Source organism: Taeniopygia guttata, chromosome 6, assembly GCF_048771995.1.
Source record: "Taeniopygia guttata chromosome 6, bTaeGut7.mat, whole genome shotgun sequence".
Lineage (NCBI taxonomy): Eukaryota > Metazoa > Chordata > Aves > Passeriformes > Estrildidae > Taeniopygia > Taeniopygia guttata.
In genome coordinates this window covers 25,106,501-25,124,977 of record NC_133031.1, presented here as the reverse complement: position 1 = coordinate 25,124,977, position 18,477 = coordinate 25,106,501, and the positions used below count along the sequence as shown (strand labels likewise).

At 44.0% G+C, this 18,477-nt stretch overlaps 1 protein-coding gene across 9 annotated transcripts in view; it reads left to right on the top strand.

The window, feature by feature from the left end:
- SH3PXD2A (SH3 and PX domains 2A) overlaps window positions 1–18,477 on the top strand; it is a 245,885-nt gene that overhangs the window by 162,233 nt on the left and 65,175 nt on the right. For 5 of the 9 annotated variants that reach the window (XM_041717164.2, XM_012574636.5, XM_030276350.4 and 2 more), the window contains 2 exons: window positions 5,084–5,131; window positions 13,977–14,108. In XM_041717164.2, coding sequence (XP_041573098.2) covers window positions 5,084–5,131; window positions 13,977–14,108 — 180 coding nt within the window. Of the gene's footprint in view, window positions 1–5,083; window positions 5,132–9,332; window positions 10,146–13,976; window positions 14,109–18,477 lie in introns of those variants that run through there. The other 4 variants (XM_041717165.2, XM_041717166.2, XM_072931222.1 and 1 more) reach the window with 2 other exon arrangements.

Below are 18,477 nucleotides of genomic sequence, written 5' to 3'. Positions count from 1 at the left end.
AGCTGCTTGCCCAGCAATTACAGTAACAAATGAATCTGTCATTATGGTGGTACCTAAGAAGTTTAATGTCTGACCAGGCTCACACTGAGCCAGGCACTGGGCACAAATGTTGGTTTTGTTTAGGTCTCTCTGGAGTCTGAGGGGAGAAGCATCAATGGCACAATTCAACAGGGTGCCCTGAGTAGGACTGTGTGAGATAGATCAAAACACTTGCAACCTTTCTGTGCCATCCTCCTGTTTCTCTGACTATCTGTTGTTCTCTGCCTAATTGAATGAATTAATTGTGTGAGCCCAGAATGTGTGGAAATGGTTTCAGTTTGGATGAAGGCTCATCTGCCATTTTCCTCTTTCCAGCCATGTTGTAAAGCTACACATAGACTCTGTATCAAGAGTAATTCTCTGGTAGAAGTACTTCCATTTCTGGGGGGACCTCAGCAGCACTAAGTATTTCTGTCTTCCTCCCCTAGTCTAGTACTGTTGCATTTTACTGCCTCCCCATTTAACTGAAGTGTCAAGCCTGACTGACTGAGCCAGGCTTTTGGGTTCTTTACCTGCTTGGGGCAGTAAGGTGTCCCACCTGAGCCCCCAGAACAACAACATAGTGCTTCATGTATACCAATTCCTTGGCAGGCTTGTCTTCCAAAATGTAAACTGAAATACAGGCTCAACTTCTGTTTTCTGTTCTGCCATGTGTGATGAACATTGCAGCCAACAAGGCTCTAGGCCAATTCTAAAAAGTGGACACATCTAAGGAACACTGTGGTCAGCCCACTTCTTGCTGACTTGTCAGATACCACTACTGGCATGAGAACACACCCATTCCTCATTCCCCCAGCTCCAGTCTGAGGAATTACTGATTGCATTGCTTATTTTCTTTTCACTCCTCCAATTAAGACAGAAAGGGTATAAGTCTACAAAATGAGTCTGCAAAACACTCAACTGCACTCATGGAACAGAGCACTATTGGAAATGGACCAGATGTCAGTATCTCTTCAGTGTGGCCACTTGTTTTTATAATCCCTTTTTCGGTAATTTAAGTTGTACTGTAACGGCTGGGAGATTTTGGTGTTCCCAGTTGATGTTAAAGGTAGGGCTTCATGAGAACAAAATAGTTTTATTAGTTAAATTGCCCTGGGACTGTTGTCTTCCATGGAAGGCCATTTCCCAAGAGCAGGCCATACCTGTATAAATAAACTTCTTGCCCTCCAAAGCAAGGTAGCCACATCCAGATCACTTGTAGGAGCCTGTCTTTGGCCCCTGCTAATTTCTCAGCTATGCACAGAAACCATTTGGGGCAAGGGTAACATCACCAGAACTACAACCACACTGAAACTCATGACCAGCATGATCCAATTGCCCACAATTAATGCAGGACGGTTGTTGGGAAATTTGTAGCTTAACAAGCTAGACAGCTTTTTGTTTTAAAAAAAGCTGGTTATAAAGGTCCTTGATAGCCCCAGCAACTGTGATCCTGTAGGAGAGTGTCTGTCCTGTGCTGGCAGCAGTGTTAAATCATGGATGCTGGGCTCAACACTGAACTGAACTGATTTCAGACAGTGTTACTAACAAAAGGAACCTGCATCAGTAGCTGCTGCGAAAATGCCCATGGAGGAGGGGTTCCTCTGCACCTGCTGGGCCAGGGGCCCACCTGGATGTGCAGTACTGATGAACGTGGATGATGCCATGAACGTGGTATCTGCATTTTGGTAGCGTTGAGCTCATGCATTTGATTCTAGACTGACTCCAGCTATTGTAGGTTTTTGTGGAAGCTTACTCTGCTCTAACTGTACAAAAGACAAATAGTCTGCTGCTAAAATGAGATGAGTGGAGCTGTATCACAAGCATAAAGCATTAGTCCCCAGAAGTCTGGCGCCTGCTCTCTTGCCAGAGGTGGGAGGAGCAGCAAACAACCAGTCTCACTGGCAGCACAAAAGCTTCTGCTGAAATCTAGAATAATATGTTTCATGTTCACCACAGCAACCAGCTTAATTCTGTCTTCAAAGCTTTTTGCCCCTTCAGCTCCTTCCTTTTCTTTCACACCTAAGGGCCCCCCTCGACCTGTCGGAGGTTGCCCAACTCCATCTTGGCAGCTTGAAAGCGATGGGATGGGGTTCTGCAGCCACTTCCAGTGACGTGCCTGCTCTGCTGCTATTTCTGTGCAGTGTGGCTCTGAAGGAGAGCCTCCTCTGCTCTTCACAACTGCCTTGGCCTCGTGACTTAGCTGTAATTTATGGATTCGTGTTCCTTTTGAGTTTTTAAAAATAATTCCGGTAGGAGGAGTTTGTTCTGGCTCCAATTGAAGTCGGCAGCAGGGGCTGTGGGGAGTGGTGTTAAGAGCAGAATGGGGATGCCGTTGCCCTAGGAGTGGCCTGCTTTGAGCAGGCAGCTTTAATTTTCCTTCCAGATACGGAGATTTCCCCCCCTGCATTTCCAAGTGATCTGAGACCAGGCAGTGTTCAGCCTGGTGGCAGTGGGGGAGAGGAGTGGCAGGAAGCAAAGGTTTGTTCGTTTACTGTTACCAGTCCCATTGGAAACCAGGTCCAAGCCTCATGCAGAATTCCAGTAAAACCCTGTCCTAAAGGGAAAACCTGGGGCTGTTCAAAGCTTGTGTTTTGTTGGCTCAGGCACAGCATGTTTCTGAGGCCTCTGACCTCCTCCCCGTACGCTGGCTCCCGCCGCGGCTCTTCGTTTGAGCTCTCTGTGAAGTGGAATCTATCACTAATGTCTGATATTTTTATTATTTGTAGGGGGGACTCTTAAAAGCTGGTAGCAATTAGAGCTTAAATGTCTTGGAATAAAAAAAAAAAAATCCCCAAGAAGGAAGTTTAATGCTAAGCAGATGTGCAGGAGCAGCTGAAATATGCTGGCTGTCTTCTGCTTCAGAAGCAACCTCATCCACTTCTAGCTGCTGTCAGGCTGGGGCAGCTCAGAAGTGCTGCTGCTTTTATGCTGCTTCCTGGGCTGGGAAGCCCACACTGGTGACCTATGGGATTGTTTACCAGTTCATACCTATTTTGCCCTTCTTTTCTGGCTTAAGCCAATAGTTTTGACAAGGAATAAAAATACTTTGTTTAAAAAGAAGGTTTTTGAGAAATTGATAATTGCTAACAGAATTGCTTTATTTGTGGTGAGATCTCACATGAGTGTGTGTTGATATGACTACTGTTGATCTAGGTTTAAACTCTCTCTCTTCTTGGGTAAATACGTCCAGAGTAGCCCTAAACTTGTGTTAAGTGCAGCATATTTCCTCTATCTTCGGGTGTTTCTGTCTTTTGCTGCAGCTTGGGTGGGGGCAAACTTTGAAATTTTCTCAGTTATTCCTGCAATACATCATCTGCTTGATTTATCATTGTTGTATTCAGGTTCTTCTGTCTGGAAAAAGTTCTGACAGCTGACTGAAGTTCATAATCGTGCTCGGAAGGCAGTGGAAGTCTATTCAAAAGCTAATAGACAAGTTGCTGACAACAACTCCTTCACACCCTTTGCCGTGCGTGCCCCAAGTCTGTAACAGAAACATGCTGTATATTCCCTCCATGAGTTACAGCACAAGTTACTCTGCCAGATTATTTCCTGTTGCACTCCACCAATACAAAGCCTTTTTCATTTTTTCTTAAATGGTAGTCCAAAGTAAATTACTGTTACTTACCACTGTGTATTTTGTAGTGTATCGTGACAATGCAGCACATGGGTTTGGGAGGCAGATGGTTGAAAGACTTCAGCATTTTCTCCAAGCTGCCACTTTTGAGAGTTTACTGCAAAGTAGTCAAAATACTGAATCCATTTGAATTGCAGTGCAACTACACAATGAAAATTGTGTCCATAATTTAAAGAAAGGATTTCAAAACCTCAGCATTCCCTTAGTGCTGAGAAAACAGCAATGTGTTTCTTGGACCTCTGGTTTCCATCGGGAAAGTTTGAAAGCTGTTTGTTAACATTTGTATCGTGCTAGCAATTCCTCAGTTACATATGTACTGTGAATCTATTACATTACTATCTATTAATCTTTTTATGTCTTGGAGATATTCTGCAGTTCAAAAGACAGTAACAAATAGACAAGGCCAGCAGTACAGCCTGCTTTTCCCTCCAGTTGGTTGATGGTTGCATCTTCTCTGTTGTTAAACTGCTGGGTCCAGAACAGGGTTCCCCAGTGCAAATAGGTTTTTCAAATTGCGTTTTGTAGTTGTCAGAATATAGCAACTTCTTAGGTTGTCATATAAACGTCTCTTCCTAGATGTCTCTTCTCACAGGCAAGGAGAGGGTAACAGCTGCCCTTCTGCTCCTTCATCCCAGAGAAGGGGAATGTTTGTTATTTAGAAATGAGGGGAAATCCGTTAACTTTCAAAACATACTTCCAGTGTATTCAAGAAAAAATTAACACTTAACATTTGAAGATTATTCCCAAATTCCCAGGCCAAGTATTTCCACCACATTTCATGGAGGGGGAGGGAAACCTTTTGACCTTGTTAACAGCAACTCCTATCAGCTTTCTCCGTAACCTGATCTCTGTCTCATTCATTGGTTAAAAAATGGAATTTCTAGTTATACTTTGAATGTACCTTTATCGGAGCTTTGTACTCTTTTCAATGGAGCATTATTTGTCTATTGTTATTTTCCTTAATGCAATTCCAGAGTAACAAGATGCTTGTTGAAACTAATATGTGTTTGCTAAGCTCAATCTCTGAGTTGTTTATGTATCTTTTGGGTATGATTAACAGCTGCAAAGATAAATAGTTTTGCAGGTCTGAGGCTTAATAAGTCAAACTGTCTCTTGGTATGTGTCTTCTGAGCTATTGGGAATAAGCTCGGGGCATATCTTTTTCTTAGAGCTCAAAATTGAATCACCTGCAGATCAGTTTCATAAATTCTACAAATCCACTAAAACATAAAAATTAATTGGGTGCTTCTTATGACTTGACCTTCCTCTGAGTCCCCATAATGCCAACACTACTTTTAAGAAAAACTTTGTCTCTTTCAAAGCTGTCTTTACTAACCTTCAGACTTTCTGATATGACTGGTTTTTACTGTTTTCTTGCGTTTCTAATTACTTTCTTTTTTCATGGCTGCCCTATGATTGGATTTCAAGTTTGGATGTCCAGTTTGTCTGAGACTCCAAAAAAGAGTGTCGCTCCAGGTAAATTCTTGTGTCTTGGTGTTCTGCATGCTATTAAAACCAGAATTCTCTAGTTCAAGCTGTGTGTGTTTTTGGAGTAGTCTTGAATGTGAATCTCTGGCAGTGGATACCCAGGATCTGTTGTCTGCTTGTGTATTGATTTTTCATGATGCACAGTTTCTGGTAAGGAAGAGCTTTGCTTTTCTGATGACTGCTTCACCTTGATGTTGCTGCTAGCAGGGTTAGTAGTTTGCAGGGTTTTATTTTCATTGCCCAACACAAAGCCTTAGTCCAAGGCAGCTTCCCTCTTGCAGTGGGTTGAGTCTGGCCACAGCTGAGTACCTGCACAGCTGGGCTCTCACTATTCTATGTGGGAGAAACTTTACGGGTTGGGCTAAGGCAGAGAAACATGACTCTGTGCTCGCTATCCTTCTGAAATGCTCTTTGCACTCCCCCAGTAAACAGAAGTGGTTTCACATGAAAAAGCAGAAACTCTGATAAAGATGCAAAATTTTTAAGGGAGCATCAGCCTTCTTGTTGCAGTGAGTCAGGGAGGACGAGGAGGCAGGGGAGCAGCTTCTAGGTGAAGTGTCAGGGGCTAGGGAGCAGTAGTCCCATACAAGGCAAAAACTAAGCTTTATAGTATAAGGAATCAGGACTTCTGCTGTGTAACCAGTTGATTCTTCTGTAAACATTTGTCACTTGACATGGAATATCAAAGAAGAATTCTTTTCTCCTTCAGACTTAGAAGAAGAGATCACAAGTGATAGATCCTGTGTCTGTACAGGATGCTGGGCTGGTCACTCAAGCAGTTAAGGCTACATATAGGTCCTGGGGCAAGGAAAGATGGAAACACTCCTGCTGATTTCCATACCAGATTTGGTAGAATAGTCAAGTTCATGCCCTGTTAAAAGTATGTGAACAAAATCCCACCATCCTTGATGGATGAGTCTTGTCTAAAGTTTTTAGTGAGCAAGACTACTGTGATTCCAGAAATGCTGTTCTTGACAGAAGTTGAATATTTTCTTGGGGGGGTTCTGCCTCATGTTTGCAGAATAGGTCTGATTTGAGGGTGGTAACTGGATATAAAAGTGCAGAAATATCTGAAGTATTCAGTCACAGGAGCCTGCTGCTTCATAGGTCATGGGGGAGTTGAGACAGAAAAACAGAATGAGACTGAGCAGGAGTGAAACATGTTGAGGGGGAGACAGAAGAGGTGGTGTCCCTCAGGAAAAATGACAAGAACCCCTCAGGTTACATGGCTGAGGGGTGAGATTTGATTTCTTTGAGTCAACAGATCTGTTGGAACGGTTTCATGTTGTCATTTATAAAATGGCAAATTGTTGCCATTTATAAAATGGCAAGGTTTGTAGCCTTCTGAAAGGGCAAAGAAGCAAAGCCTTTAATAGATACAATTTTTTCCCTTCTGCTTACTGCTTTTAGCTAAATGCATGTTACTAGATTGGCAAAAAGAAGTGCATGATGAGTGTGCAAATGTAAGTGATTAATTGTCTTGCATGGTGCTTGAGAAGGTGAGTGTTGATATGTAGTGCTGCTCAAAAGTCTTATGTACACTTGGCAAGTTCTTAGCTCTCTGTGCTGTTCTAGTTTATGTGGCCATTCAGTTTCTCTCCAGTTTCCAAAATAGCTGTTCTTCAGTTCACATCTGCCATATGCTGTATCCTGATGCGTCAAGTTGGTAGACCAGACTTGAATTTGGATGTGATCTTTACCTGTGTAGTACATTTAGGTGTTCTAGCTAGGCCGTGGCTTGGAGATGAGAACAGAACCCAGTTTCATAACCTCAAGCTCTGAGGTTATGAACCTGCTTCATGAAGTGGAGACTCTAACCAATGCTTCAAAGTGGTTTCATTTTGTACTTTAGAAAAAGATGGATGCCACACAGCCACACCCTGGGAGGTGCTGTAGTGGGACTCTAGTTTAGTCACCCTGACTGCTGTTAAAATCCTTGGCTGGTCTGCTTTGTGCCGTGTGGAGGGGTTGGCGTTGCACCACTGAGCAGGACTAGGACAAATGCCAGAGTATGTTGGTGACTTCAGCCTCGTGGAAGACCCAGTTTGGCAGCTGTGTGAAAATCTCCAAGCAGTTTAACAGATTTGTGTGCAAAATACTATTTAAATATTCTTAACTGTTGCTACCTGTAACCTAGTTGGTTGGAATCACTGTTAAGAGAGCCAACTTTCCAAGAAGGAGTGGAAAGAGGACTCAACTTTTTACTTTCACCCTCCTGCCTCTAATTTTTCTTGGCTCTATTTTAAAACCTAGCAGATCAAAAATAAAAAGTAAGAATCGCGAGACCAATAGGCTCCACTTGGCAAAGGTCAGCACTGAATTTTTCTGTTGGTTGGGATTTTGTTGGAAGTGCTGCTGAGGGCTGTAAAGAGGGAAGAACTGAACTGGAGCAGCTGCTTGAGAGAGCTCCTGCCATTTACCGTGGGCCAGGCTCATTGCTGAGGCGCTCCCTGTGGGGGCTGTGTTGTGCTGCTGGTTTTAGCTGTCTGTCACACATACTCCATGGCTGGAAGCCACAGTCTACAGGTAAAGCTGACGCTTGTCCCAGACTCTTGAAGGCTCACCCAGGTCTTGGGTCTTGGAAGTGACAAAAAGTACTATGTGTGTCTTATTGTGGGGAATGAATCCAGTTAATTTTTTGCTGCTATGATTGCTGATCATGGTCTCTTCTTGGTGGCACTGTGTCCTATTGGTATGAGCCCCTATAGCTGCTTGCAGCAGCAAGCCAAGAGGTTAGGAGAGACTTAGTGCAGCTCATAGGGTTACCATCTAGGTATGTTTAACCAAAAAGATAACAAGAAAGGCTAGAGCTTTGGCTACTATTGCCCAATGTCCTGAAAGGCTTGCAGAGTACATTAGTAAGGAAGGTGAATGGTGGGATGGATGCTCACTTAGAGAGAAACTTCTCATACATCAATCAAGGCTGCCAGCCTGCGGTGAGAGGGTTTATGTACTGACCTAGCCATTGCTGGGTGCATGATGTTCAATTTTGTTTTATTCTCGGGCATTCTTCAGGATTTGGAGAAGGTTTTAGCCTAAACTTCTCTGGCTTTGGGTCTTCTGCATTACCTAGGTGGCCAGATCCAAACCATTCCCTTTCTGCTTTCCACCCATCTCTGTCTAATTGCAGGGTGTCACCTGCTTTTGAAACTCTCTTCTAGAAAGGCAATAGAGTGTCTTTGTGCTTTGTAAAAGAGCTACCTGGCCAGGCTCAGGGAAGAACTACAGAAATCACAGTGTATTAATAACCCATTTGATGAACTTGCCCAAGTGTTTTTCTTCTATAATTGGCAATAATCCAGACCTTGAGACTGGATTTGTACTGAATTTCTGAAGTAACTGTGGAAGGTGATAAACTTTTGTCTCTGTCCCTAAAGCTTTGTGGCTCAGGGCTGCTACACCAAGAGCCTCTGAGCTCTGAGGTTAAACACTGTTAGGATTGGGAGGATTGCTATCTGGTGGGAGGGATGAAGATAAATCCCCTTCACTCACAGCAGTGAGTAGTCTTACCTCCAGGAATAATTGATGTATAAATACAGTCTGAATTTTGGTAAGTGGCAGCAGGGCTGAAGTGTGACAGGCTGTAGTACAGGAATATTTAGGAGATGAGTCAAAGCCCTGATTGTTTAGGGCACACAAGGAATAAAAAAATGAACAGAAATCCTAAATACAAAGACAAAACAAAAACCCTCTCACTGAATAGAAGAACGATCCTAGACTGGGAAACTCAGTTTTTATCTGAATCCATGTTATCCCCATAGAGATTTGTAGCAGGCTTCATTAGTCTCATTTCACTGCTTACTCTAGGAACTGGTTATTTTAAGAACTACTTTTCTAACACTGCTGCAATATGATGAACTCTTGTGTACTTTCACATGTGTTACATGGCAGTCTGTTTTATCTTGTGTGCAGTACACATTTAACCCAATTTTTAGATGGAACTAAGCTCTCTATCTTAACCCAGCTCAGGATAAATCATGGGTAGAAGGCTTAAAGAAAACATGCAATTTTAATGTTTATTTGTTATAATCATGTGGTCTTTCTGATAAGAAAGAAAAGAGGTGAAGTTTTTAGGGGAAGGAATTCCATGTGTTTAGATCTGGGTGTATGATTGTGGTAAGGGGTTAGACTGATCTGAGGATTTTAAGTAGGCTTGCTGCTCTTTGGGCTCTTTTTTTTCCCCTTTGTCCTTCCCTGAAAGGAGTTTTCCAGAGATACATGAACGTTTACCCTTCAAGAACTGTCTTTAACAAGAAACCGCAGCTCCAGATCCGAGCTGCTGCAGTTACTCCGCCCTGCGCGTGGAAAAGTGCAGAGCTCTGCCATTATCTCATGGAATGCCAGGACACTGGGGCCGTGTCTGCCAGCCAGCCGAGCTGCAGGCTCTGCACGTGTGCCCAGCAGCTGTGCCCATGTCGGAAGGGCTGGACTACCTGCCAGCTGGTTGTGCAGCTGTGACTCACCCTTCTGGCCTTCACTGGCCGTTTCTGTGGTTTTGGCTGCTTCTGCGGGACTTCCACTGACCAGCCAGTACTAATTCATTTAGTCTTAATCTGTAAACATTTGATTGATAATCATGAAAGAGCAATATAAAAGCCTGTGCACTGTATGGATTAAAAGAGCAGACATGTTTATAGCCTGATAACAACAGAGTAATCTGGCAAAGATCAGGAGTCTCACATTCCCATATCCAGATGATTTTATTTTTGGAGTCCAGTTGGTGGTTTTCATTTTTGGCTATTGCAAAACCATCGTAGGTCTTAGCTGTTGCAACACAGGAGGAGGAGGATGATGTTGTTGGAACGGGCGTTCTGCGCTCTTATTTAGGAGGCTTTCACAGTAGTTGCTGGTCTCCGAGTGCAGCAGGAGGAATGATGCTCCCTCCTCGCTGCCTGGTGAGGGGGACAGGGTGCAACTGTTGTCACTTAATAGTGCCAGCTGTGAGGGGCATGGACAAGCTCCAATGACATTTCTGCTCCGCCCCAGGAAGAGAAGTGCTGAGGTGAGGAGCGGGAGGATTGTAAAGTGGAGCCCTATGGAGAGGAGGAGGGGTATCCTCAAGACTTTTACCAGGAAACGGACTCGAGGCAAAAAGAAATGGAGAGGCAAGCAAACTCTTATTTCAGCCAGCAATCTGTGCTCTGCTTTGGGGAGGGCTTGCAAGTTGGAGCTTAACCAAAACACTAATTCTGCTTTTTTGGAGGGAGAGGAGGGGGGACCTCTACCTGGCACGTCAATGTTATCCTATCCTCTGCTCTCCATTTCTCCTGCCTTGGCTGAAGACGCTTTTTAAAAAGTAGGGCTGTTGTGTCAGGGTGGCATTGCAGCTGCATGTGAGCTTGCTGGGGAACTCGTGCCACGCTGCATCCCTGTCCCCTGGCATGCTCACACTGAGCAGGCTGTTACTCTTCAATGCATGCTGTGTCCTGTGTTACAAATTAGACCTGAACTAATTGGCAGGGACGCGGAAGTGCCCAGGGCAGCGGGTGTAATTGGTGCTGTGCTGCCTGTGGTGTTGCCTGTCTTGTTCTTTTGAATCCCCTTTGAAGAGTCTGACATAGTGTAGCAGCAATGTTGTGGGCATCCTGAGTGTCACTGAGCAGTAATTCATCTAAAGTTTGTGGGTGATGGAAGGCTGAGGAGGATTAGAGTCCCTTGCTCCACTGACTGCGCCTGAAGGAAATGTAGTAACAACCCAAACCAGGCTACCCAGAAAATGGTTAAGGCTTTTGGTTATGGAAAGGAGCTGTTTCTGTCTTTTCCTCCTCCTTTTCTTCCTTTTTTTGCTCTTACTGAAATCTTCCCCATTGTGCAGTACCTAATCTTGGATGACCATCACTCCAGGAGCCACAGGGACCCCACGCCTCGAAAGGGGGATATCCTCTAGCCATGATCTGCTGCAGCTGTAAATGAACAAGTTTGTTTGACCTTGGTTACTTCCTAGAACAAGGAATTTATCACCCTATTTTTTTTTCTTAATAGGAGCCCTGTAGCAGTTATAAAAGCGTCTGTTAAAACAATTTCTTAATTGTATGTGTTCCTCCAGCCACTGTAGTGACAAAAAAATCCTCCTGCAGTGACTACCTTATCCAAGGCAGGACAGAGTAAGCCAGAGAAACCCTTCTGGATTTCAGATATGAGAATGCAGATAAAACCTATCTTGCCAAACTGGTGGTGGGGTGTTTTTTTGGTGGGGTTTTTTTTTGGATTTTTTTTTTTTTTTTTTTTTTTTTTAAGCAGAGTTGTGGAGATGGATTTCAAGTGCTGATTCGCTGATTCTCCATGTTTCCTGGCAAGGGCATTCCCCTGGCACACGGTCCCTGGCAGGGCTTCTGTGGCTGCTGGTGGGGTGTTTGCCAGCCTGTGCTCCAGCCTGGTCCTCTCTTTGTTCCCAGCAGGGACACATGCATCACATGAACATTGCTCCCGCCAGCAAGCCAATGCAGTCTTCTGGATTTTTTTTCCTTACTCCAGTCCCATGAAAACTGCCTACTAGGTTGGAGGAAAGAAGGCATTTGAGTTGTTGGTTTAGCAATTAGCTTCCTGCATGTCCCCTGCTCCCCTTGCCACTGTTTGGTCCCTCTTGCCTTTCTACACACCAAATTCTCTGCTGGTGCACGTGCATAGACAGACAGTCCATGACAGCTTTTGTTTCTGGTTAAAAAACTTGTATTTATCTCAAGACTAAAATGAAGTAAGGTTTATAGGTATTACTTGCCTAAGCAGGTTGAAGGAAGATTATAGAACTGCTAGATTCTGGACTGGAGAAAAACTGTGTGGGAAACAGCGTGAAACAGGGGAGAGCATCTCATTGTACTCTAGATAGCCCAAATAGCACTGGTTAAACCAGAGTGCATGAGTCGGGTTGATTGATCATGAAGAGAAACATGATGCTTATTAGGAAGGGACAGCTATGATGAAAATTTGCATTATAAATTTCCATGTTGTCAGTTCATGGTCTTCTGCTATTCCTGCTACTGGCTGTGGTTCAATTATCTATAGAAAAGCTAAATCTCTTAAACACAAGCTTCTAGAGGAGATGGCTCCTCTTTAAAGAAAATTAACTCACATAATTTGAGGAGAGGCCAAGGCATGCTTAGGGAGCAAGGAAGTCTTCTAACTTTCTGGATTTCTTAAACCTGGTCCAAGGGGAGGCATTGTGATAGTGTTTCCTTTCAGGAAACAGTTTAATTAATTGCTTTTTTTCTAGGATTTTCATTTCACAGGATGCTGTTTTAATGACTGATGCATTCTTTACCTCTTTCTTGGCAGGGATGCTAATTACTTGTCTGTAGAACCACTTTGCATCTCCAGTCCAAACACATATGAACATGCTGAGTTTGGAAATACAGCACCCAGCATCCTGTGCTTGGCTGTCAGTCCCTTGACTATTCTGGTGGACAGTTTCAGACCATGCTACTTCCTTCCCGTCTCTTGTAGCCAATTTGTCATCAGAAATTCAGGAAAACCTGGAGTCTGCTCCTGGCTGTGTCCCTGTTGTGTAAAGTGGTTCATTCAGCAAGTTGTAGATCTGCTTCTGTCCTCCCGTTCAATCTGCATCTTAATCCAGAGCAACAGGAGCTGCCTCTTAATATGTAAAAAGTACAATAATGCCAGTGTCCCAAACTGCCATAATTGAGAAAACCTGTAAAATGGTTTTGCATTAGGGCATGTCGGCTCTTACAAAGCGGAGACCTAAAGGGAGAGGCTCTGGTGGCTTCTCGGGGTGGTTTCTGTGCGGGGCTCAGCCTGTGCCTGGCTCGGAGCGCAGAGGCCCCTGCGCGGTTCGTGCTGCGCTGCAGAGCGCAGAGAGAGGCGCAGCCCGAGGGCTCCTCCACATCTGGCACTGCGCTGGGCCTGCCTCGTGGCTCCACCTCGAAATGCACGGTTTCGCTTTGCGGGTGAAAAAGTCAGAAATAATAATAATAATTTTAAAAAGAGCGGTAGTGTGGGGGAAGGGAGGGAGGAGAGCGTTATTTTGCACCTTTCGTGGCCCCCCTGCTCGTGTGAGCGCCTGCTCTCATTCATAAATGGCTCTGACAGCCGAAAGCCCTTGCTCCGGAGAGAAGCCGAGAAGTGGGGGCTGGCTCCGAGGGCTGCAGAAAGGCGATGGAGAGGGGGAGCGGAGCCGCGTCCCGCCGGGGGAATGCGGAACCGCGGGGCAGGCGGGGGGCGGCCGGGCTGGAGCAGCGATCTGGCGCTGTAACTTTTTTCTTCTTCTGTTTCAAGTAAACACTCTTCCCCGCCCTCCCCTCCACCCCACCACCCCACCTCCCTCTCTTTCAGCCCCGCTCATGTGTTTCTATTTAAGGGCTGCAGTGCAGACGAATATGATTGGCATCTACAGCCCCCTCTTGACTTTCAGCTCAAGCCTTTAGAGTGGAGAAGGAGCTGAGCCGCCAAGGGGAGAGCTGTTTCTTCTTTGGGTTTACTGGGGGGATGGCTCAGCTGTGGATTTATACTGCTTCTGCCCAGGATTTTTTTCTCTGAATGGGAGCAAGCATTGTGGAAACCATGTTGGGAAGAGGTTTATTTTCAGAATCCATCATGAAACTGTGCAACTAATTCACTTTTTTGGCTCCTTTTTATATTTTTTTTTCTCCCCTTTTTTCTTCTTCTTCTCTCCAATGTCCCTCTGTGCTGCTGGGTTGTGGGCCAGAGGAGGCTGTTTCTATATGGCCAGCCATTTGGGGATATGCTGCGAGCCAGGGTTGTTTGCTGATTCGCTTGGCTCTGGTGACAAGTTGGCCTGTTGTGAATCGGATGGACGGAGGTCGCTCTCAAGGAGCCATGGCTGGAAGCTGGCTTACGGCTTGCTTTTTCCCTTCCCCAGGTGCTGATGCTAGCTCTGAACCCATGATCCTGGAGCAATATGTGGTGGTGTCCAACTATGAGAAGCAGGAGAACTCTGAGATCAGTCTCCAGGCTGGAGAGGTCGTGGATGTCATAGAGAAAAATGAAAGCGGTAAGTTACGTTTGCGGCTTTTCCCTATTTTAATGGTCTGATTTTTGCATTTGTTCCTCTGCTTTCAGTTTCCTCATCACTACTTGTTAGCTGTACGTTTGCTCCATCTGGTACAGTTACTATGTCTGGCAGAGGATGTTGAAGCTTTTCGATGTTGATTTGGGCTGGGGGCCAAATGTTGCCTTCTACTGTAAGAATGTTTCATAGGTTTTGTGTGTTAATTAGCCAAGGTATGCTAATGGAAAATGAAGGTGATGGAGAGAAGGATCTGCAGCTAATGAAGCTGATGTATAGTAGGCTGCTATAGTTGCCCTGCTGTCTCTTCAAGTTTCTGTCAGTATTTCCATTACTAACTCCCTTTGCAGAGGATTTATAGGATGAGTGTTTAAAAATTGCTTGGGATGAAACTTGGCTTGACAGCTTAGCTCGTGGCCCAAAGCTCAGTAGGGAGGGGAGAGAATGTGCGTAGATAAATACGTGGCCATGCACAGTTTCAAAACTTCTTGCAGAAGTGTTAATTGGGGAATTTTGAGGCATAGAGGCAGAGGCTGTCCTGTAAAAGCAAGCTGAAATCCCCTTCTGCCATGCGTGGAATAACCAGCTTGCACTTGGAAAATGAAATTTTTTGGCAAAAGTTTGTATAGATTTCTTTTTGTACTCTTAACTTTTGGATGCCTGGTAGCTTTGAGTTGGGCAGAACACATGCAGGAGACTGTGTACGTGTGAGTGGCTGGAGTGGCTTAGCAGCTGGTTTGAATAACTGCCTGTCTTCAGCAGCTTCCCCTCCTCCTCTCCAGCACTCCTTGTGTATTAATCCAGAGCTGTTGTCCAGGACTGGTTTCCAGCCCACTCATGACTTGTGTGTCCTCATCCAGAGGAGCTGCTGACATTTGGATCTGTTCGAGCCAGGGCTCACACTGCGGTACCTCCACGTTCAGGGCTTTCACCACTGGCAGGCTCTGGAGTCTGCTGGGCACAGCAGAGCTCGGGGACACTGGGGCACTCTGATGCGAGGTTCAAATTCAGCTTCCAGAGCCTTGAGCCAGCTTATCCACAGAGATGACCATGCACTGTATTTTTTCCCTTCTTTTAATGGAGTGGTAATTTCTCTCTTGTATGAGAACCTCATGCTTGCTTGGCTCAAAGTGATGCACTCATTTGCTGGCTGGTGATTTAGTGTGGAGTCCAAAAGGATTGTGTGTGGAAAGGCACTGGCTGGTGTGAGCAGAAATACCCGTCTCCTGCGAACTGACTGTATCACTTGCAAAACTAATAGAAACCAAACTGCTCATCTGCCCCACTTAACAGCAGTAGTTATGATTGAAGAGGGAAAAATGTCTTTACTTCTTGAACTGTGTCTGGCCTAGTGGAGAAGCATCCTCTCTTCCAAGCCTGAGGCTTCTCATTGTCAATAGTGGGTGTCCCTGTCATCAGAGCAAGAAGCCTGGTTATACTGTAGCAACTTCTATTCATAATCATGATATCCCTATCTTGGAAAATGTCTTATAGAGCCAAGGAAATTAACTGGGCTGTTAAATAATACAAGAAGTGTCTGAATTCCAGTTACAGTTCCTTTGTGTTTTCATTTAGTGTGGCCTCTCCGCCTTGCAGAGTTCAGACCACATTGTATTGAACCACATGGTATGCAGAGATAGAAATGGAGAATGTCAGGGTTTGAATTAATTAGTAGGTCCTGGAATGGGACTTTTCTCAGGGAAGATCCTTGAATTTGGATTATACTTCTTAAGACCATATTCTGATGCTTGGCAGTCAGATTCCTTAATGTCCATGCAAACAAGAAAGGAAATTTGAAGCCTGGAATTCCATGCTGTGATTTTGCCCTTTATATTTATATATGTACAAAATAAAGATTTTGCCCTTTATATTTATATATGTACAAAAAAACCCCACAAAAACCAACAGATAAGCTCATAAATCGCTGGATGATGGAGAGAGCATCACTTCCTTGGATGCCTTTTTTAACTGTTCTTGTAGGAAGCTCATGATTTAATTATTCCAATAACAGGACTTCAAACAGTCTCTTAATTCTTCCCTAGGTTAGGGATACCACAGGAATGACTTCCATACTGTATCTTGTCTCTTGAGCTACAGCTGAACCTTTGGATGGCATGTAATGAAACTAGCAAAATTTTGTCAAGAGTCAACATTCAGAACTTAGGAATTTTGGCTTGAATTTGAATATCTACTTAGTGTAAGCAAGCAAACCTAGAAGATTTGGTTATGACCTCTAAGAACAGGGGTATATAATTTCCAAGAAAATAAAATTATTGGGCTATGCACATTTGTAATACTTCATTTGACTGTATGGTTATGTTGGCCTTTAAATATTGTGGAGTTCTACCTGTGATGTATAAATTAGGCTCATTCTTCTAATCCATAGAAAGGGGCTGCAAGGTGATTTGGATGTCACTTGCAGCAGGGACAGTGTCTTCAGTGAAAGGAAGGAAAAGTGGCTGGACAGCTTGTTAGCTGACAACTGAAAAGTCCTGTCAGACTGGACAGTGTGTTGGATGTGATGTTGGGCCAATATTTTGAACTTCCTTATATGTAAAGACATGTATATAGCATCTCATGTCTGCTTTGGGTGTTTAACTGTACTTTGGGGAGGTTAGATGTGTAAAGGCACAGATGACTGTTTCATTTTAAAACCTTGCCTGAATAGGGTTCCCTGCTGATGCCAAGGATACTTAAATGGTTCTTTTGTTTTCTGGAGCAGAAAAAACTTTAACTTGGCTTTGTTGCATGGCTTTCATAGGAAAGAAACACCTCTTTTCTGGTCAAATGTCCCTGTGTTTTTTACACAAGGAACCTCACAATCAGTTTCCAAATAATGGTTCACATCCTGTTGGGTGTTTTCTTCTGCACATTTCTAGGGCCTGAGCTAGAGTTACCATCTTTTCTGATGTTTTTTTCCAAATTGTGTGCTTTCCTGAAAGGACATAAGCTATGCTTGTTCAGAGCTCAGTGTATAGGGCAAAGGTAGAAGCGGGGGAAATATCTGGTATTTGATTTATTGAAGCCTTATCTGGTATTTCATGGAGCTTCTTTAGCTTCACCTTAAGTGTGTCACACTTACTGTATAGTATTACTCAGTGTTAATTTTTTTATATAAGAGATGTGCCTTGTCTCATTTGCTTTTCTCTTTCACTGAAAGAGTTGGATAAGTTGTCTCCATTATTTTTCTAGTGAAAGTTACTACTTGGACATTATTTGAAGTTCAAACTTCTGACCAGTATTATGACTTAAGAGCAATCAGTGTACTTCAAAAACCCTTAAACTGAGTTGTAAAGCTTTTGGGTCACTCTAACCTGGTTGTTGCTGCAATTACTGTGGAAGCAAACTTTGCTAGACTTAAATAAAGCTTCAGAACAAGTTATTTAGTACTGTGTCAGCTCTCAGGCTCCAATTTTTTTGGTTTTTGCAGCAAACGCCTATCTTGGCTCAATGAAAGTTGTCCTTCAGACCTTAATTCTGTTTATAAGAGCAAAATACCCAGTGTGCCTGTTGTATCTGATGAATACTTACCTCTTTCCTTTTTTCCTTAGCTGGGAGGAAAATCTGCATGTAGCAATTGTCTCAAATGCATCAGGAGAAGAAAGGAGGTTTAAAGTTTCTACAGATGTTGTCTGGAAAGGGGCTGTAGTTACAGGGCTTGTGTTTCATGCTAGAAGTGACTGTGATTTGGTGGCATTTTAAAGGCATGGTGTAATCAACCTGCTCTGTCCAACTCTATCTAAACATTTCTGAGTTGTTTCAGAAAAACTATGTGAGTAGTTGACGTAAGTCCTGTCTGTCGACTACATAGGCTTCTTTTAAACCTTAACCAAAAAAAACCCTTATGGAATGACTTAAAAATGTATTTTTGTTGAAGAAAAGAAATATTGTGACTTTAAAGCAGGAATCTGACAAATTTCTTTAAGGTGGAAGAGGGAGGGGCAGAGCAGCGCCCTCTCTGCCAAGTTTTGCACTGATGTGGCTTGAAATGGTCAAGCTATAAACTGTGTCGGCAGTGTTTGCAATGGAAAACCTGACAGACACTGAAGCATGAGCGCAGTCCCGAGCACCTCTGCTGCTGCTGCTCTGCTTACAGGCAGGATGGAGCTCTTTCCTTGCAGCCCTGGGAGCTGTGCCTGCGGTGGAGTTGTCGTGGGATGGCGTTTTCAGCTGGGCTGAGCAGGGCTGTAGCCATTTCCTCTGCAATTACATAACTGCAGACCAATTTTCAATGTTACTGTACATGTAATACGTAAAACAAGGCTATTATGGTTAGTGTAACTTTATCAGGACCCAAAGGAATCTCTGGGAAGGGAGGCCGCTTTTCTCTATTTGGGATGTGGACTTGGCGCTG